Here is a 21,616-nt window from a genome sequence, read left to right as displayed (position 1 = left end):
CGTAAAATACATGTATTGAACTATAAGTGGCACAATTTTCAATTAAAAATATTAATTATTATCTAGTCAGGAATTTTTTGAAAAAAATAAACTAACTCCCCCCTCCTTGAAGCTAGGTCGGATTTTTTTTTTGGAAAAGTTTTGTGAAAACGAATGAAATTAAAATCCCTTTACACCAAATCGATAAAGTGAAAATTGACTGAGTTATTCCATTTGTTTATGTCAAAAAAACATACCCTTTTTTAACGTCTATTATTATGCACTTAGATAAGAAAAATCAATTTCCCATTTAAATGGAATCAAAGTTTGACCCCTAAACTGTACTCTCGAAGAAAAAAAACGAAATTCGCAGGTCCAAAAGTGGGGAAATTCTGTTGAAAAATTTCATGTTTTTAGTTAACAAATGGAATAAAACATAAACTATTTGTCCGATCGAGTTGACTTTTTTTTTAATTTATTCAGCTTCGCAAGGAGAATATTCCTGGTGAGTTGTAAACAAATTCAATAATTATTAACAAAGTTATTAAACAATTAAAAAAGTGCTATTTTTAATGGTTTAAATTCATTTGCAACTAAACTAATTAACCTTTTTCAACGTATGACCAATCATTTGAAAGGTATTTTTAGGCTCTACAACTTTCAATAACAACTTTTTCCCCTAAAATTTAACCGGAAGCAAGGGTCATCGAAAAACTACGTTTCTCGAACTTTGACGATTGTTTACACTATTTTTTGCAACCGGAAATCGAGAGCAAACCATGGGGCTCTTATATGGGGCCCCCAAACTACAAGAAACTATTGAGACTTTTCCAGTTGCACTTTTGTGCACTTTTTGCACTCACCGACTGGCCTATTTATTTTCACTCGACTGTGAAGGGGTTAAGAGTTCCATGAGATCTTAGCAGAGTTCTGCTAGCCCCCGATAGTGTTCAACAAAAAACCTTAATAACAATTTTTACAAAACCCGAAAACTACTAAACTACAAGACTTTGAATTTTCAAAAAAAAATTTGATCTTTTATATTTTGAGAGTTCCATGATTTCTTAGCAGAGTTCTAAAAATTTCTTTGGAGAAAATAAAACATTACTTATTCCCGTTTCTTAATATTTTTGTAGAAAATTCTCAATTTTTATAAATTTTATAAATTCTATTCTTCAATTGCAAATTTTAATTGAAAAAGAAATTATTGGAAATTCTTAATTTTTTAAAAAAGAAAGGAACAATTTCCATGTACCTTCAAATTATTAAAAAAAATTAAATTAAATTTTTTCAAAGAAATTTTAATTCTTCAAAATTACGGGTTAAAAATATTTATGAAAATAATTTGCAAATATTTGAGTTCAATTTTATTAATAAATTGAATTCTTTTAGGAAATTTATTAAAATAGTACCTACTTTTGAAAATCATTTAAATCAGGAAAATTTTTTAAATAATTGAATTTTGGAGGAGAATTTTGTTATTTATAAAGGTGATTGTGATTTTGATGAGAATTTTTTTTAACTTTTGAAAATAATTGAACTTTTATAAAACGAATTTTGTTACTTTTGAAAGTATTAAATTTCTGCAATCATTTATAACAAATTTATATTTTATTTTTATGAAAAAAATTTGAATTTAAAATTTCTAAATTCAATTTTTTTTAAATGGCTAATTTTATTAAAAAAAGTATGTAAGAAATTAGGCGTTAAGCAGTATAATATTAATGTAGTAAATCTATAACCTTAAATATCATGTACATTTATTCAAATACAAAATTTTTTATTAATAAAAAGAATTTACATATTTTATTTTTTAAAGAAAAAAATGCAGATTCATAAATAGTTTTGTTTAAATTTGCTTTTATTTACATTTAATATATTATCCGTAATGACTTTTGAAATTATTCTTACAAATTATTAAATCCCCTCAATTATAAACTAAAGGAATTTAGCAAAATTAATGTAGATTAAAATACAATATTTTCTATTTTATAGAAAATTTATTTCATAAATAAAAATTCTTTATATTGTTTTCTTGTCAGGGTTTTTACAAGTCCCAATCTCTTTTTCTATGTAATGTTACACAGCCAAAAAAGTGTGGTTGTGATTCAGTAGTTTTTTGGTTTTGAAAAAATTGTAATAATGGTTTTTTACCGACTTTAATAAGGGGCTAACAGAACTCTGCTCAGAACTCATGGAACTCTCAATTTCTAATAAATTTAATTTTTTAAAATTCAAAGTCTTGTAGTTTAGTAGTTTTTGGGTTTTGTAAAAATTGTTATTAAGGTTTTTTGTTGAACACTATCGGGGGCTAACAGAACTCTGATCAGAACTCATGGAACTCTCAATATATAAAAGATCAACTTTTTTTGATAATTCAAAGTCTTGTAGTTTAGTAGTTTTTGGGTTTTAAAAAATTGTTATTAAGGTTTTTTGTCGAACACTATCGGGGGCTAACAGAACTCTGATCAGAACTCATGGAACTCTCAATATATAAAAGATCAAATTTTTTTTGATAATTCAAAGTCTCGTAGTTCAGTAGTTTTTGGTTTATGAAAAAATTTGTATAAAAGGTTTTTTGTCCAATACTATCGGGGGCTAGCAGAACTCTGCTAAGAAATCATGGAACTCTCAAAATATAAAAGATCAAATTTTTACATTCTCATCAAAAATGAGAAAGTCTTGGATTTGTGCGATTTTGAGCAATGTCTAATTTTGCTAAATCTTTACGTTTCATGACCCCCTGATTCCAAAAAAATGGTTTTTAGAAAAGTGTCTGTCCGTCTGTCTGTCTGTCGTCTGTCTGTAGAAAAATTTGTCGCCACGATAACTCGAATAAATTTTTATGAATCGTCTTGCAATTTGGCACACTTTTTTAGTCCATAAAAATGAAGCCTGAGTTCGTTGGGCAGCCCATTTCGTCAAAAAAGAACAAAAATACAAAATTTTGAAATTTTCAAAATTTTGTATTTTTTACAATTTTCAAAAAAATATTTTTTTAAAATTTTTTCCTTAAATTTGGTGCAAAAACAAACAACTTTTCCTTTAGACACTTTTCAGTACAACAAAAAACAAAAAAATTATGAATTTTTTAATTTTTTAAAAATTTGCTATTTATTGCTTTTTTTGGACTTTTTGTCACCCTTCTCTTCAGTAGAAAATTTGTCATATTGGGGCCGTGTTAATAAAAATTAGTTCACATTATGCTAATACACCTTTCTTAACATTAGAATCGACAATTGCATCTTTTACACAAATTAAAAAAATTTTTTTCCAAAAAAGTGCAAAAAATTGTGATTTATAGTGAGTGAAGCATTAGCCGAAACATGAGAAAACATTAAAAACATATCGAAACCTTCCTTTTTTTCTTTTAGATGCCAAATTTAGGTAGAAATACAAAATTAGGAACAAGAAAGAACTCAAAAGTTTCAAAAATTCTGCCTTTTTTTTGATTTTTTCCATAAAATTTGTTTTTACATTCTCATCAAAAATGAGAAAGTCTTGGATTTGTGCGATTTTGAGCAATGTCTAATTTTGCTAAATCTTTACGTTTCATGACCCCCTGATTCCAAAAAATGGTTTTTAGAAAAGTGTCTGTCCGTCTGTCTGTCTGTCGTCTGTCTGTAGAAAAATTTGTCGCCACGATAACTCGAATAAATTTTTATGAATCGTCTTGCAATTTGGCACACTTTTTTAGTCCATAAAAATGAAGCCTGAGTTCGTTGGGCAGCCCATTTCGTCAAAAAAGAACAAAAATACAAAATTTTGAAATTTTCAAAATTTTGTATTTTTTACAATTTTCAAAAAAATATTTTTTTAAAATTTTTTCCTTAAATTTGGTGCAAAAACAAACAACTTTTCCTTTAGACACTTTTCAGTACAACAAAAAACAAAAAAATTATGAATTTTTTTTTTTTTTTTTTTAAGTTCTTGGGCCAGGTATATTTTTTAAGTTTTTGGGCCAGATTTAGCCAAACGGTTTATCTAGAATTAAAAAATTTTATTTTTATATCAAAATATTTTTTTTTGTCTCTCAACATTGTTTAGAAATATTGCTTTACATATTACTCAGAAATTTTTTTTTTAAAGTTATTAAAAATTTAATTTTTTAGTATTTCTAAATAAAATAAATTTTTTTTGAGTTCTGGTTAACCGATATAAAATTCGAAATATGATTTTTTCATTTTCAATTGCACTATTTGAATATATTTTTTGTTTTTAATCATTTTTACATTATTATCACATGAGAAAGTATTAGTTTTGGTCGAAAATTGACTTTCGCTAATTTCTTGAAATCTCGACGTTTTGGGGTCCCCTGAGTCTGTTAAACATGGTCTAGAAAAAGTGTCTGTCTGTATGTCTGTCTTCGTGTCTGTCTGTAGACACAATGGTGTCCCTACGATAACTCTTGAAAAACTTATTGCATCAACTTGCAACTTTGCATGCACAAAGTTACTGTTAAAATACAGATCGAGTTCGTTAGCCAGCCATTTTCGTCGAAAACTACACAAACTACAGTAGTTTCAAAATTTTGAAAATTCAATTTTTTCAAATTTCAATATTTTTAATTTTATATTACTTTCGATTAGAAAAATACAAACAACTTTTCTCTACAACATTTTTTCATAGAAACTTAATTTTTTTTTAAGTTTTTGGGTCAGGCGAGGTCAACTGGGTTAAAAAAATTTTATTGGTTTTCTAAAATGTTATAACTAAAATATATTCATAAAAGATATAACATTTTAGAAAATCAATGAAATTTTTTTAATACAGTTGCGCTGGTGTGACCCCTTTTTACATTTCAATTTTTAGTCCTATCTTGTTGGAAATGGTTTTTTACATTCTCATCACATATGAGAAAGTAATATACCAAAGTAACTTTTCTAAGAGATAAACACTTAATTAAAACAAAAATGTCTGAGTAAATAAACAAAGAGTGAAAAGTTAGTCATTACGTTCCGGTCTACACTACACAAAAAATTTGATACTAATTCTTTAAAAATATTTTAGCTGCTTCTGCAAATCATGTTTTTACTAAGAGAGTTAGTATAATTAAAAATAACTTTACAATTTTAATCATCAAGACCAAAAATATACATTTAAATTCACTTAATATCGCAATCATCAGCAAACTAAAACATGTGATGAGAATGTAATCCTTAAAGTCGTAGTAACTTTAAGAAAAAAAAACTGTTTTATGAAACATATAATAGGAAACAAGAACATAAATAATGCACAACAATTGTTGACCCCGGCGAGCCATTTGCGCGCGAAGCGCGCAACAACACACGGAGCGCGAAGCGCGACGTGCGAAATAATCGCCGGAGCGCGAAGCGCGACGATCAATAATCGCGCGCCCCGAGGCGCGCTGAAACTTGCGAGCGAAGCGAGCCCCCGCGCGAAGCGCGGATGAGAATGTGTCCGCGCTTGCGCGGACAGATTTTTTTTTGAAAATTCAAAGTCTTGTAGTTTAGTAGTTTTTGGGTATTGTAAAAATTGTTATTAAGGTTTTTTGTTGAACACTATCGGGGGCTAACAGAACTCTGATCAGAACTCATGGAACTCTCAATATATAAATGATCAAATTATTTTTTGAAAATTCAAAGTCTTGTAGTTTAGTGGTTTTTGGGTTTTAAAAAAATTGTTATTAAGGTTTTTTGTTAAACACTATCGGGGGCTAGCAGAACTCTGCTAAGATCTCATGGAACTCTCAATATATAAAAGAACAAATTTTTTTTTGATATTTCAAAGTCTTGTAGTTTAGTAGTTTTTGGGTTCTGTAAAAATTGTTATTAAGGTTTTTTGTCGAAGACTATGGGGGGCTAACAGAACTCTGCTCAGAACTCATGGAACTCCCAATTTATAATAAATTTTTTTTTGATAATTCAAAGTCTCGTAGTTCAATAGTTTTTGGGTTATGAAAAAATTTGTTTAGAAGGTTTTTTGTCCAATACTATCGGGGGCTAGCAGAACTCTGCTAAGAAATCATGGAACTCTCAAAATATAAAAGATCAAATTTTTTTTTGAAAATTCAAAGTCTTGTAGTTTAGTACTTTTTGGGTTTTGTAAAAATTGTTATTAAGGTTTTTTGTTGAACACTATCGGGGGCTAACAGAACTCTGATCAGAACTCATGGAACTCTCAATATATAAATGATCAAATTATTTTTTGAATATTCAAAGTCTTGTAGTTTAGTGGTTTTTGGGTTTTGAAAAAATTGTTATTAAGGTTTTTTGTTGAACACTATCGGGGGCTAGCAGAACTCTGCTAAGATCTCATGGAACTCTCAATATATAAAAGAACAAATTTTTTTTTGATATTTCAAAGTCTTGTAGTTTAGTAGTTTTTGGGTTTTGTAAAAATTGTTATTAAGGTTTTTTGTCGAAGACTATGGGGGGCTAACAGAACTCTGCTCAGAACTCATGGAACTCCCAATTTATAATAAATTTTTTTTTGATAATTCAAAGTCTCGTAGTTCAATAGTTTTTGGGTTATGAAAAAATTTGTTTAGAAGGTTTTTTGTCCAATACTATCGGGGGCTAGCAGAACTCTGCTAAGAAATCATGGAACTCTCAAAATATAAAAGATCAAATTTTTTTTTGAAAATTCAGTCTTGTAGTTTAGTACTTTTTGGGTTTTGTAAAAATTGTTATTAAGGTTTTTTGTTGAACACTATCGGGGGCTAACAGAACTCTGATCAGAACTCATGGAACTCTCAATATATAAATGATCAAATTATTTTTTGACAATTCAAAGTCTTGTAGTTTAGTGGTTTTTGGGTTTTGAAAAAATTTGTATAGAAGGTTTTTTGTCCAATACTATCGGGGGCTAGTAGAACTCTGCTAAGAAATCATGGAACTCTCAAAATATAAAAGATCAAATTTTTTTTGAAAATTCAAAGTCTTGTAGTTTAGTAGTTTTTGGGTTTTGTAAAAATTGTTATTAAGGTTTTTTGTCGAACACTATGGGGGGCTAACAGAACTGTGATCAGAACTCTTTTTTCGTAACATTTTAATTTTTTTGAAAAATTCTGGAATTTTCAATTATTTTTTTATGATTTTGGATTATGAGAACTATTGAAATAAACTGTAGGGAACTCTAGAACTCTTTTATAGCTACTCAGAACTCTAATAATAAATCCATTTTTTCAATAGTGGGGGGCTGCGTGAAGTTAGCCCCCCATTATGAAAAAACCTATTTTTTACCATTTAATCGCCGGAACTATTTCTAAAAACTATCAGGAACTCTAGAACTATTGTAGAGGAAGTCAGAACTCTAAAAAAATATAATTTTTTTGAAAGTGGGGGGCCAACTTTACATACATAAGTTTAATATCTATTCTTTTTCTTCAAATGACACAATAAAATTGTACCTAATCATTAATCTTTTAAAAAAATGTTTTTTTAATAGAAAAAACTGTCCTTTTTAGAAAAGGGCCCATATTGTCGGTTTTTCGTATTTTCAAAATTAAGAGGGGGGGGGTGGTTTTAAAAATTTAAAACCTGTTGGTTTTTTATCTTCAAGGTGCTCTGAACTGGAAACAATTCTTAACTGAATAACTTCCAAGAAGAACCGGAGATACAACAATTAGTTGGTACACGGAGAGAAATTTCTGTTTATATTTACCGTGCTGCCACCTGAAACTGTGTTCAAAGTGCATTCTGACAGTTTTTACCGTGCTGCCTCTACAATCTGTAATGCAAAATTATAGAGGCAGCACGGTAAAAACTGCCAGAATGTACTTTGCACACAGTTTCAGGTGGCAGCACGGTAAATATTAACCCTTTGCCGTTGATATATTACGAAATGTCGTCTAGAGTCCTTTTTGGAGGAACAGCCAATGAGAAGAGGCGTTTATGCTTGTGTTGATAAGTTAGTTATGTGTGAGTATGTAAGTGTCTAAACTTGCAGGATCGTACCTTCTTAAAATTGGAACCCATTTATATTTTACAATAAATTATATTTAATTATACTAATTGATCACTAAAAATATGATTTTTTGTGTAAAGTGCAAATGTATATTTGCAATTTATTACAATTTAAAAATAGTAAATTTGATTGTTAAAGACTTTTATCAAACATAAATATCCTATGTAAACATTACCTCAAAATCAAACTAACATCCAGCCCTGATATTGTCCACGTGATTCAACTGTCAAACTGCTTGTTTCTGAGGTGGGGAAAACTTATTTACGGCAAAGAGTTAACAGAAATTTCTCTCCGTGTATCGCAATCTTTAATTCCGTTTTTCAAAAAATAAGGTTTTTGGCGTTCTAAACTTTGAAATTCCGTAACTCAGCGAATTTTTAACCAAAAAAGTTCTAAGACCACTCAAAATTTTCCAAATTTTGTCAAGAATACGCCCATATATAGATAACTCCAATAGTGCCAAGATGGGCCCTTTTCATGTGGACGTCTACATATAATGCTTTAAGGCGGTGTCAAAGTCGATGCGATTTTTCCATTGAAGCTCAATGCAAAAATCCAATCGACTTTGACACCGCCTTAAGAGATGATTCTTTTTTTATATTTTGGTAAATATATTATTGTTCTTCATAAAAAAATTTGTTTAGTTAAAAAAAATTAATTTTTAATAAATATTTACAGTAATGAAGACATCTTTTTTTTAACATGTGGGTATTTTCGCGGCTTCTATCATAACCCTGGAAAGTAAAGTTAGCAGTATGTCTCTAAAGATTAAAACGTTGAAATTATAGCCGATATTATTTTTGCTTGTTTTAATTTATATTTTATTAAAAAATACTTTGTATATGGGGCATTCCAGGCCAAATCGGAAATTATTTTGCTTTTACATCTCAAATTTTTTTTAAACATTTTTTTTCTTTTAGTACTCTTTGAAATGAGCTACCTTGATTTTTTTCAAATTTTTTCATAAAGCGGTTCAGGAGATACAGATTTTTGTATGTATCGATCAATAATTTTCAAAATTTTTTGTAAGAAACTAGCACTAAATTAACAATTTTTAAGCCTTGTCCGATCGTGGGCAAACGATGGGATCTATTAATTTTGAAATTTTTAATTTTTATATACGCAGTGGTGGCCAAATGACTAACTTGCCATTTGACAAAATCACACAAATTTTTCACAGAAAATGTGTTTTCAGACCGAGTCTCACCAAACTTAACCTTCTTTCTGTGTAAAATTGTGATTTGGTCAAATGACAAGTTAGGCCTACCTTTTTCACTGTGTATATAAAAATTAAAAAATGTTAAATAAATAGATCACATCGTTTGCCCACGATCGGACAAGGCTTAAAAATTGTTAATTTAGTGCTAGTTTCTTACAAAAAATTTTGAAAAAATTGATCGATATACATACATTGTTAAAAATGAAATTTTATTTAAAAATTTTTAAAATATTATCGTAAATTATTTTAAAGTTTTTAAAAATATTTTTATTGAAAACTAAGCGTAAAAACAAAACTTTTCATTATAAAAACGTCCAATTTGATCAATTTTGGACCGAGTTATAAGCATTTAAAAAAAATATGCGTAAAAAATGTCATTTTTTAAAAATCTGTATCTCCTGAACCGCCTTATGAAAAAATTTGAAAAAAATCAAGGTATCTCATTTCAAAGAGTACTAAAAGAAAAAAAATGTTCAAAAAAAATTTGAGATGCAAAAGCAAAATAATTTTCGATTTGGCATGGCATGCCCCATATATATAAAAAAAATTAATTTTCAACTAAATAAATGTTGAATTAACATTGTTTTTCCATTTTGCACAGTAACTGTTAGTAGAGTGGCTCAGCAATGGTTCACGAATCTGATTGGTTAAGGGGCGTGGCTTATTTATAGTTCTCCAATCTGATTGGTTAAGGGGGCGTGGCTTATTTATAGTTCACGAATCTGGTTGGTCGAGAGGGTGTGGCTAAGGGGTGGGGATGGGCGTATGTGCAGGAATAGTTCAGAGCTGTGATTGGTTGGTTTATGGTTCATGGATCTGATTGGATGTGGGTGTGTCTTGGAAAATAAAAAGTAGTGGGTCCAAGATGGAGTCGGAAAAGTGGAGGTGAAAATTAAAGTGTACATGGGCCTAAGTTTAATGAGGTGATAGTTTTAATAGTGAATCATGGGAAATTGATAAAAAAAGCAGAAAAGAAATTGTGGAAGGTTTATTTGAATAGGTAAGTAGGTTAACGAAATAAAATACTTCAATTTCAAAAAGGTAAGTTTATTGTACTACTAATTAAAACTATATTACATATTAAGAGAATAAAATTATAAAGTGTATTTTATTAATTATGGGTAATACAGTATGTTGTACATGATTGAATACAATTATGTGTATGTGAGTGTGATGTAGAAGTATGGTTACAATTATGTTTAATTTTTAATGTTTTTTGAAAATTAGAAGCTATATAATCATTTTTTAATAAATTATTTGTAAAAAGTAAGTTAAAGTCGAGAAGAGAATAGTTAAAAGACATATAATAAAGAAACATAATACAAAATTGTCCACAAACAGTCGAAGAGGTACTTTGATATTGTGTTGTGTTCCATTTGAAAAACGCGCAGTTTCTTCGTAAACAATCCAGATGTTGAGGAACAAAAGGCAAGAGACCATAGCTGTCGAAGTACGTTCCTCGGCCGTCCTTGCTGATGTGTATAGCGACCCAGTGGGTACCAGGTTTAGTGGGGTCATCGGTATTAACAACAATTGCAGACGGTCTTGTCAAAAAATGAGGTATTTTATCAGCAGGATAAACTCTAACGGAATGGTTGTTTATGAGACGTAGACACTGTAGTATTTGTAGACTGTTCATTCTTTGATGTATCAATATCCTCGTAATTGGCGTAAGTAGGAGTTGCAGTAGTTATAGTCGACACTGGTAAGATTTGAAATGAGGTTTCTTGACTATTTTTTACAACCTCTGGAATATAAGGAAGAGGTGGTGTTGAGGATACTTCGTTGATAATTTTTAATTTTTTAGAACTGTTATTACAAATAGCTCTATCTTTTCTGTATTTTTCAATCCAACGTTTAAGCTTAGTAGCGTTATTAAGAGCACAAATAAAATATTCTTCTTTCTTTACACCGTGGTGAAAACAGTAGGCACGACTATCTGGTAGTTCCTTGAAGGAAGGACAAGATAAATTTTCGACGTTAATAACTTGTCTGCTTATAATTTGTTGTAAAACTTTAATCTTGTCTCGTCCTCTTGTGTAAATGTTTCTGGATGTTCTTGCTACTTCACGTAAATTGGCATAAATATGTTTCATAGGTACATCACCATCGAACCATTCAATACCATGATAAAAACACGAAAGCCAATTATTTTGTTGTTTAATGCTGGATGGTAGATCCGAAAATAAGTGTGGTGGTGCAACAATCCAATGTCCAAAAAATTTACGATCCAATGCAATAACAGCTACTTCTTTGATCATAAAATTATCCTCTATATCACGAAATCCTTGTATGTCTATAACGTAGTCGACCATTTTAAAAATGATCACGAATTTGTATTTTTGTAAAAACTTTTTTCACTTTTGTACCCGACTAGTATTGTGTGTTCTTTAAAAAGAAAAAGTATACTGAGTTCTTCCTTATATAGGTTCTGATATAACTGTATTCCCTTTCTCTTCACATTTCCAAAATGTCGTCTTAAGCTCCAAAATCTGTTATAACCTGTCTAGATGCATCAATTTCTAGAACGTTGTCGTATTCGGCATATACAATACAATTAATAGTTTCTTGTAGCATTTCTTCAAAACGTAGTTCTATTCTTAAAGCTCCATGTTTTATAAGATTCTAATGAGAGAAACAATGAGCAGAGAGATCAGGTGTAAGATCAAAGGCAAAAAGGCAGTATCCATTTGCATAGTCGAAACGATTAATATTATTTCCTTCGTTAAGAAAATGAATACCAGTCCCAGTAAATAAAGTTTGGTAAGCTTCAACATAAAGTTTATCTTTTGAGAAGTCTGTTAATAGTGGTTTAGAAGGTATTTGCATTCCGTCTACGTAGAGTGAAAAGTGGTTGATTTGATAATGTTTAAAGTTGAATGGGTTTTTATTTCGAGCACCGTTAAAAGCTGTATTATCGACGAATCCTATAATAATTCTTTTAGGTAGTTGACCAAGTATAACATTATCAAGAGTTTCACTGTGAATACCAGCGTGAAGTGACAAGGCTTTTACCTCTACTCTAGTAATAGGATATTTAGCGGTACCACTAGAGAGAGCCTTGGCATGACCAATTAAAACCCCAGGACTAATTTTTGCTCTACGTACAAGTAAAGAAGCTTCTTCGATGTGTAAGGAAGATACTCCTGTAGGGTCTATTAAGCAAAAGGCATCTTTTGAGCGAACAAGTCGTAGTCGTAATTCCACACCGTTAAGTAAAAATTTATCTTGATTAAAAACATCACAATGTAAATGTCCGACCATGTCAATTCTTCTAGAATCACTTAGATATTTTCGACGTTCAACTAAACCTTTATTTTCATCACCAAATTCTTCCATTTTACCAGCAGTATCGTTAGACCATAACGAAGATGTAAGATGAGTGGTTTTTGCTACGTTATTGTAGTTGAGTAAAGTTTCAATGTAGGCTCTATAAGCATAAGCGTTATTTTGTGGTGAGACAAGTTTTTGGTTAAAGTAGACATCAATCTGGTTGAACATAGAATGTAATAAATTATTTACTGGGCCTATTTTACTTATGTTGTCGGCATTTTCTGCAGTTCTTGCTGGTACAATTAAACGAACTTTGAGACTGATCATAGTATGAGGAAGATCGATATATTCATCTCCGTGACCAGGAACGACGAATTCTATCGGTGAGTCATCTGTGAGGGATAAAACAGGTTTGTAGTGCACCCATTGTGAACTTTCTATAGCTGTTTGAGTTGGTGGTAAAGTAAAAAGATCCAATTCTGATTTTAAACATTCACAAGAATGAGAATGTAAGAAAGACATTTTATTGAAAAGTACTTAAACTTTACCAAAAATATTAACTTTTGTTCTTCTTTTTGTTTTATATTTTTTTAAATTTTTTGGCTTCTTTTTATTTTTTCTGGTTTTTTTCCCTTTCTTCTTTTGTTTTTTAAGAATTTTCTTTTTATGATTCAGATTTTATTTTCAACGTCGTCAATCACATTGAGCCCTGTATTAAATACTTCTCTACCAACAGCTCTTGCTCCACGCGCTAAGAGTGGTTAAACACGTCGAAATAATCCACCAAGGAAACTACCAATTCCGTGACCTCTTTGATAAGCTGATCCAACATATACTTGCGATACACCACCTCTGCCGACTTGTGAAGTGTAATAATTTTCGTAAATAGACATTTTTCGGAGTTCCTGTTTAGTTGATTTTTTTAAAATGAAGTGTCACAGTCAATGAAATAGATTCAAATGGTATAGAAAGTCCCAAGTTGTCTCTTATATCGATTTCTATTGTCCTGAATGTTGTGTTTAAAACAGGTATGTAATTAGGAGTTGAAAATTGAGTCACTTGAGTTGACCCAAAAATAAAGTTTTTGGTGTCTACAGGTACAACTCGTAATAAAGGTGCTTTAACATCACCCGTAATTCTTGGTTCACATACGTCACAATAAACGAATAACTGTTGAGGTATTCCATATGAAAGGCTTGGAGGTTGACACGCTCTCTATGTATGTAGAGGTATGAGTTCTAAAGGTTCAAAGCCCAATATTTTTGAAATTTTTCTGCTGATTACTAGAAAATGACGTCCAGGTATGACACATTTCTCAGTACAGGTTTTTTTTAGTAGTACATAACTATTATTGTTATTATCATATACAAATTGAAAGTGTTCCTTAAGAGAAGGTGTATTGTTTATAGCATATAGAAGACTTTGAATATCTTTGTAAATACCTGGAGGAAAAAAAGATACTATAGGTTTTAACCATTCTCCATGAAGTATTTCGTAACCAGTGTTGACATTATTATTGATAGAGTGGCACTTATCAAATGTAAAACTCTTTTTTGGAATTTTTAATGGTAGAGAGTATTTTTCTAAAACTGATAAGCCATTAAATTCCTTATTATCGGATAAATTGAAAAACTTATATTTTTCTTTTGGTTTATCTAATTTACCTTTTTGGATTGATAAAAGCACAATTCTATTTTCTAGTTGAGATTCAGTACGTACATGAAGAAATGATCGTGGGAATTGAATTTCAGTGGTGGCTACAACCTATTTTCCTTGTAAACGTATTTCTTTTGGTAGCTGCGTAGTGAAATTTGTAATGGTGTTATTAGGAAAATATTTCATACTACTATAACTAGGTAGTAGAATATAAAACTGGTCATTTTTCATTCTAAAGATTTTATGTCAGAAAACGGAATCCAAGAATTAAATTTAGCCGGATAACCAGCCCACTTTACATAAGCTTCTTTTCTTAAACCTCTTCCGCGGGTATGTATTATTTTTTCAACAATAAACTCGTCATTGTTTAAGTCTTTATTTTTAACATCAGCTAATTCTTGTTCGTAGAAAACACCATCAATTTTTTCTCTAGATAGATCCTCTAGTTCATAAACAGTGGGTGAACCGACAGATTGGCTCAGTCGGATAGATGCCTGGCGTTGGTGGTCGTTTAAGGACCTAGGGTATAAGTACCCTTGGTTCGCGCCCACTTGGCTTGGTATTTTTCCGGCTTGTGAGACAATCTGAGCGGGAGGTTTGACGTCGAGGTATAATGATGTGCACCGTCGATTATTGTCCGGTACACACCATTAGAACTCGACTGTCGATAAACCGGTTGTACTCAGAGAGGTTTTCTACAGTTTCCCTCTTCTCTGGCGAGAAAACCCATTGACGGGTGGTCCAGGCGTAATGCGAGTACTCCTAATAAAGTCGGCTGTAGACGCAAATTAGGTTAATATATAGAAAATTTCTAAGTAGAATGGTTATGCTTAATCCAAAAAAGTATTTCTCGGGGACTCTTGTCGAAGTGCGTAAGGCCAATAGGGCAGGAGTATAAACAATATAAAAAAATAAATAAATAAACAGTGGGTGAATATTCTCTCCAATTTATAACACGCGTGATAACAAATAATTCTTCTGTCCATCCAGCTTCATAACCTTTTGCAAAGGTTCCTCTAGCGCGACTGACACGTACCAAATCGCCAACGCTGTATTTACATCTTTTTTTAGCATATCTCTGTATCGGGAAGCGTTTTCGAATATTTTCACGCGCTATTGACGAGTTGTCTCTGGGGATATCTCTACTGCCTCCAGCTTGGTTGTAGTATTGAGGCTCCATAACCTCATCTGGTTGTTCATTTTCCTGCATTACTTCTTCATTTACTACTTCCTCGATTACTTCTTCTTCCTCGTTTATTTCTTCTTCTTCTTCATCATCTTCGCTATCATCATCATCTTTATTCACCTCTGTGTGCTCGCTTTCCGATGTTAAAATTGAATACGACGTTTCAAATCCTGAATCCGTCGTAATACTGGAATCTTGAACACTCGAAGCGTCATCACTTGAATTTTCATCACTTGAATCCTCAAGTAATAAACGTCTATTACGTTCTTCTTCGTCATCAATATTGGCATCTGATTCTTCTCTATTTTCATTATCAAACCATTCCTCTCCATTATATGGTATTGTAGAGGCATTTGATTGCACATCCTCATTGTCATTCAGTTCCATCGGTTCGATTGCATCCTCGTCACCAACTGCATTATTTACAGTTATAAAATCTAAAAAAAAATACATTTTATAAACCACTTTAAGAAATTCAATATTTTTCATAAAAACACTAAAAATGTTGAAAATTAACACTTTAAAAAATTTGTAATTTAAATTATTTTATAAACAACTAAATTTAATTAGAAAAATTATAAAATCTAAAAAATCATGTTTTATAAATCACTTCAAGAAATTCAATTTTATTTTCATATAAACACTGAACAATCTAAAAATTAAAAATTTGTAATTCAAATTATTTTATAAAAACTAAATTTAATTAGAAAAAATTTATAAAGTTTCACACACCTATATGTCTTTCAATTAAAACTTTGAAATTGTCCGTTGAATTTTCTAATCTACTTTGGATACAACGAATTAAATTAATATCACTTAATTCGAGAGCTACTTGTAACAATTCCGCATCATCACAATTATCCAAAATTAAATGAAAAATTTTTAAACTCTTTTCCTCGTCGAAATTTAAAATTTCTAAAACAGTGGTCAAGTCACCCAGTGTTACCATGGTGAAGACTTCGTAAAAACTGAATCTTTTACTCTGAAAAGGACTTTTTAAACATTATTTTTGTTTCTATGTTAAGTTTTTACTCGAATCCTATTGGCTACTAATACATATACCTTTTGAAACACACAAATATCATTTTTGGAAAATAATAGAACAGCCACTATGCGACACGAACCCTTGAGTGTCTCCATGGTCCTGGTGAAATTTTCCGCTCTTTATTTACGTGGCGCCGTCTGTATTACTCTTTCGGGTTGTAGACAGGTACCTCACTTTAAGCCTTTTTCCTCCTTAGCTAAAAATCACGCTATCGTAAATTTCACTTTTTATGATTTTCCAATGCAGTCGTCTTGACAATGAAACGTTCTGATCTCTATAGTTTCATTTTTACTTTTTGTAATTTTAACAACCATGAAAAAAGAACAATGTTGCATCCTTCTCATATTATTGATATCTAGTTCTCTGCCGACTGTTTTTAATTGTTAAGTTTAACTATTGGGCGGTCTTTTTTAACTACTTGCCGCTTTTTTTCAATGATTTTCTTTGAAACATTAACCTTAATTTATAATTTTCCCATTTCTAAAAGATTAAATATTACATATATTTCAAAAATCAATTATTTTTAATTAAATTTTGGAAACAATATTTTATATTTTTATGGTTATTTTATTACCGTTACACAAAAAAAACTTTTTTCTGAGAATTTGAAAACAGTTATTTGCTTTTTAATAGTATTAAAAGTAGTCTAAATAGTACATTGTGCAACGAGGACGCAAAGCGCAAGTTTGTCGTCCGAGCTTGATTTTGTAGTACGAGGCGAAGCCGAGTACAAGTAACAAGCGAGGACGAGAAATGCGTGCGTCCGAGGTGCACACGACATTTTATACAAAACGAGAATGTAATCCGCGGTTACTCGGTGCGTTTTGAGAGGGAAAGCATGGCTTTGCTTCAAGTAGTAGTTTTACGGTCCTAGGACGAGAAAGTGGTCTTTACCGTCCTAGGACCGTAAGACTGCTGCTTGAAGTAAAGGCATACTTTGCGTCTCAAAAACGCGCCGAGAAAGCGGGGATTACATACTTGTTTTGAATAAAATCGGTTTGTTACACATTATTTTTAAAACAGATGCCGATCTTGAAAATATATTTAAATTAGAAATTTTAAAAACGTGTTTTTACCGTTTTTAAATTTTTATCCCTACCAATCAATTTTTCGGTCTACATAAGAGGGAAAAAAAATATTTTCATTCAGTCACTGTACAGACATCAAAGTATTAACCATGTCTCAAATTGATACACAAGATTTTACTGATTCTCAGTCGAATAAAGAAAATATACCTCTCATATCATCACCCAAAAAAAAATCACACGGTTTGTTGCAAAACGTTTGTTTATGACACGTGACATTACAACACACAGAAAAAATTTACATCTATTATTACCAACTATTTATCCATTAAATAGTTCATTTTCAAAAAAAAGTGATTGTGGGAATTGAACTACAAGAAAATTGTACACCTTTACCTGTTATTCGACTTTTAAACCATTATTCACAAGGAATTACATTTGATTCAAAAACATGGACAGCTCTACAACAAAAAATTGAATTAATTGATACCTATTTTGACGAATCAAACTTATCATCACCTCTATATTCACAAGGTGCTGTTTTAGGAAAATAGCGTCTTCTATTTTCTAGTGCATACGGATCAAAAGCTATTATTTTCGACGCTATTGTGGATGAAGAAGATGAAAATGTATGTGGTGAATCAAAAAAGAAAAAAATCTACACTCCTTCCATTGTAATGCAAAAAAGTTCTTTCCAAGGACTCAAAAATATTATTGTGTGTCGATGAACGTTTTCGTAGACTAGAGCGTTTATTAAAAAATGTTGAAGTTTGTACACAAGCACTAATTCAAAGTGTTTCGAATTATATTTTAACTGAAAAAATTATTTTTTTACAATTTAGATTTTATAAAACAACTTTTACTCGCTAAATTTGATTTGTTTAAAAGACAAGTTCAAACAAAATTGGAAAACACATTTATTACACTACATTTTGATATTGTATTTCTTGAACTCATTTATGTTTAAAATGATTTCATTGCACACGGTGTTGTCAAGTCTATTAGCGATCAATTGTAATAATTCTATTACACATATTTAAAACAATACATACACAATCTATTATTAAATAATCATGAAAAATACTACTTTATTACATATAATTAATTAAACAAGTTACATAATTTTAACTACTTCAATTGTACTAAGTATTTTAATATTATAATAAAACTTACCTATCATTTAAAATACTGTGTATTTCATTTTCTTAACCCGCTCAAATACCTTTTCACGCAACTTACCTTTTCTATAACTATGCCTTGCGGGTGGTCTACCTGCTGTACACCTGCACATCTTACCTTGTACTTCCAAAAACTATACTCATAAACTGTGACACTTTATTATCGTAGCAAAACGTCGCCTTTATTTTCACTGCTCACTTGTCCGTTTTCACGTAGTACATTTTCCACCATTTTCCTACTCCATCTTGGGCCCATTACTTCCAGTTTTCCAAGACCCACCCATAACCAATCACAAACATGAACCATAATCTAACCAATCACAGCTCTGAACTATTCCTACACATACGCCCATCCCCGCCCCTTAGCCACACCCTCTCGACCAACCAGATTCGTGAATTATAAATAAGCCACGCCCCCTTAACCAATCAGATTCGTGAACTATAAATAAGCCACGCCCCTTAACCAATCAGATTCGTGAACCATTGCTGAGCCACTCTACTACTGTACTGTACTGTTCTGTTACTGTTACTGTTACTGTTACTGTTACTGTTACTGTTACTGTTACTGTTACTGTTACTGTTACTGTTACTGTTACTGTTACTGTTACTGTTACTGTTACTGTTACTGTTACTGTTACTGTTACTGTTACTGTTACTGTACTACTACTGTTAAACACATTTAGACACAACAAAAATCTCGTTTATTTGAACGTTCAGAATTTTAGTAAATCTTATATTAGTTACAAAATACAAGCAAGAAAATAAAGAGTAATGAGAGGGATCAAAAAATTAAAGTAAGTGAAATCTGTATATTTAAGGAAAACATTTTTAACCCTTAAACTGCACCCTGGGTGTGCGACACCCATATTCTAGCTTTTTACTCTAATATTTCGTTTAAAGTCGTAAAAATTGAACATATGTCGCTATTGAATAACACATTTTGTACTTAACTTTATGTTCCGTGAGGGACATTAGTCTCCCAAGTGTCTTTGTGTATTTGATAACTTTATGAAATTAACAGCGAAAAATTTCTGGGTGGCTGATACCCAGTTTTCGGTTTAAGGTGATTTCAATAGTTTTAAAAAACAATTTTTTAATTATTAAGATTAAATAAATCATTATGAAACTCATTTTCCTTCAAAATAGATGTACTGAGCTACATAAGAGAATTTTTCTGAACCATAATATCCTTTTCCAGCTTGAAAAACACACTTTAAAGTCCCCGGGTGTCGCACACCCAGTGTGCGGTTTAAGGATGGATTCGGAAGTGTGCGGTTTAAGGGTTAATAGCTGTAGAAAAGGAGCAAAAGTGTCAAATGAGAATTGACTATACGTTAGAAATATTTGATAATAATTGCTTTAGAATATTTTATTAGAGTATTATTTTATATTATGAGACTAATTAAATTATTATAATAAAACCAAGTATCTTTCTTCTTGTGATACTAGTTTACTATTGAATTCGTCTATTTATTATAATGCATAAAATTTTTTTAATTCAAGTTCTTGCGATATTTATATTTATATTTTTAAAAACTATTATTATTCCTTTTAATTTTTTACATTTACTACATTTTAATTAAGTAACTATTACAAAAATCCAAAAAGCAATAAATAAATTATCCGCGAAATTTACCGCGCGATAATACACTCACTAACGATATTTGCCACGCAAACATACCCTCAAGTCATACTCAGTCCCGCCAGATTACAAGCATTTGAGTCTTCTATTTAATTATTGATTTAAATATTAAAACTATTTTCTACAACATTAGCAATTTTTTTAAAGAAAAAAAGCTTAAATATTCATTTAAAATAAAAAACAAAACCATATACAGTAGAACCCGGTTAATACGATTCTGTAGGGACCGCGCTAAGAATGCGTCTTATGCGGGAAAACGTATTAAGCGGGAAATAAAATGTATGTCTTTAATTGCAGGGACCACTATAAATGAGCGTTTTAAGCGGGAAATCGTATTAAACGGGAGCGTATTAACCGGGTTCTACTGTATATTCATTTATTATTTTTAAACCACTTGGAGGTATAACTTATACAAAATTCCTCGATAATACTCACATTAACCCTAATTATATTCTCTAAATGTTCCTTTTCAATTTCCAATCGTATATTGTATCATCCATTTTGAATTTTTAAAAACTGATTTCAGTTTCGTAATCAGCAACCCTGAAAATCCCCGAGTATTCAGTTTCAAGTCAATCTGATCAATTTTTTATTTTGTCGACCGCCATATTGGATCCGCCATTTTGAATTTTGGAAAACTAATGTCAGATTTGAAATCAGCTACCTCAAAAACCCTAAAGTATTCAGTTTCAAGTCAATCCAATAAATTTTTTATTTTTTTGTCCGCCATATTGGATCCGCCATTTTCAATTTGGAAAAACTAATGTCAGATTCGTAATCAGCGACCCCAAAAACCCCCGAGTATTACGTTTTTAGTCAACCCAATCAATTTTTTATTTTGTCGTCTGCCATATTGAATCCGCCATTTTGAACTTTGGAAAACGAATGTCATATTCGTAATCAGCGACCTCGAAAACTTCCGAGTAACCGGTTTCAGGAATATTTAAGAAGTTTTTAATCACCTTTTTTAAGTTGCGCATATATGCGTCATGAACACTTTTGACCAGTCTTAGTTTTGCGCATATATGCGTCAGCGACAATCAACGGGTTAAATGTAAAATATCATAGTGTTATTAGCAATCACTTAACAAATTTAGAAAATGATTCTATTCCACATTTTATAAAATGGGAGAAATTTTTTTTCATAAAAAAGGTGGGAAATAATAGTTTAAATAAAGTAACTGACTTAGATAATTTTGATAGTTCATACGAAATGATTTTAAATTACTTCCATTAATAAATTAATACTGTGATTGCTCATTTTGCCTACTCTTTATTTCTTATTTGTTTTTGTCTTTATTTAAAAATTGATGTACAGAATCGATAGTGTTTGGAGTTCAGTTTTAATTTATTTAAGTATATATTTTTAACATTTCTGTGGTGTGTTTTTATACATAAAAACACACCACAGAGGTGGGCAGGTTATTCTACAATGCACCGCTACAAACTTGGTGGGGAGTTGTTCCAAATGACTTCCAGTTTCC

The 21,616-nt window shown here is 30.9% G+C and overlaps 2 protein-coding genes across 2 annotated transcripts; both read right to left on the bottom strand.

The window, feature by feature from the left end:
* Positions 1 to 11,752: 11,752 nt before the first annotated feature.
* Positions 11,753 to 12,922, bottom strand: LOC122507512 (uncharacterized protein F54H12.2-like). Its single transcript, XM_043620261.1, has one exon. It carries the CDS (start codon positions 12,920 to 12,922, stop codon positions 11,753 to 11,755), a length of 1,170 nt encoding a protein of 389 aa, XP_043476196.1.
* A 239-nt stretch (positions 12,923 to 13,161) lies between these two features.
* Positions 13,162 to 18,603, bottom strand: LOC122507511 (glutamic acid-rich protein-like). The gene is made up of 3 exons (XM_043620260.1): positions 18,552 to 18,603; positions 15,093 to 15,679; positions 13,162 to 13,305 (listed from the first exon to the last, which is right to left on the bottom strand). The coding sequence occupies exons 1-3, from the start codon at positions 18,601 to 18,603 to the stop codon at positions 13,162 to 13,164; spliced, it is 783 nt and encodes a 260-aa protein (XP_043476195.1).
* Positions 18,604 to 21,616: the final 3,013 nt, after the last annotated feature.

This window comes from Leptopilina heterotoma, unplaced genomic scaffold (assembly GCF_015476425.1).
Source record: "Leptopilina heterotoma isolate Lh14 unplaced genomic scaffold, ASM1547642v1 Lhet_47, whole genome shotgun sequence".
Lineage (NCBI taxonomy): Eukaryota > Metazoa > Arthropoda > Insecta > Hymenoptera > Figitidae > Leptopilina > Leptopilina heterotoma.
This window is presented reverse-complemented; position numbering and strand designations above follow the sequence as displayed.

Bases quoted from the DNA above. Each gene is read 5' to 3' on its own strand.
- LOC122507511 (XM_043620260.1), bottom strand. From the start codon at position 18,603: ATGTGCAGGTGTACAGCAGGTAGACCACCCGCAAGGCATAGTTATAGA. The intron at 15,680-18,551 runs GTAAGTTGCGTG...ATTTTTTTTTAG, and splicing joins AAGGCATAGTTATAGAAAAG to ATTTTATAACTGTAAATAAT. The intron at 13,306-15,092 runs GTACGTGTCAGT...TCAACTAAACAG, and splicing joins AATACAGCGTTGGCGATTTG to GAACTCCGAAAAATGTCTAT.
- LOC122507512 (XM_043620261.1), bottom strand. From the start codon at position 12,922: ATGTCTTTCTTACATTCTCATTCTTGTGAATGTTTAAAATCAGAATTG.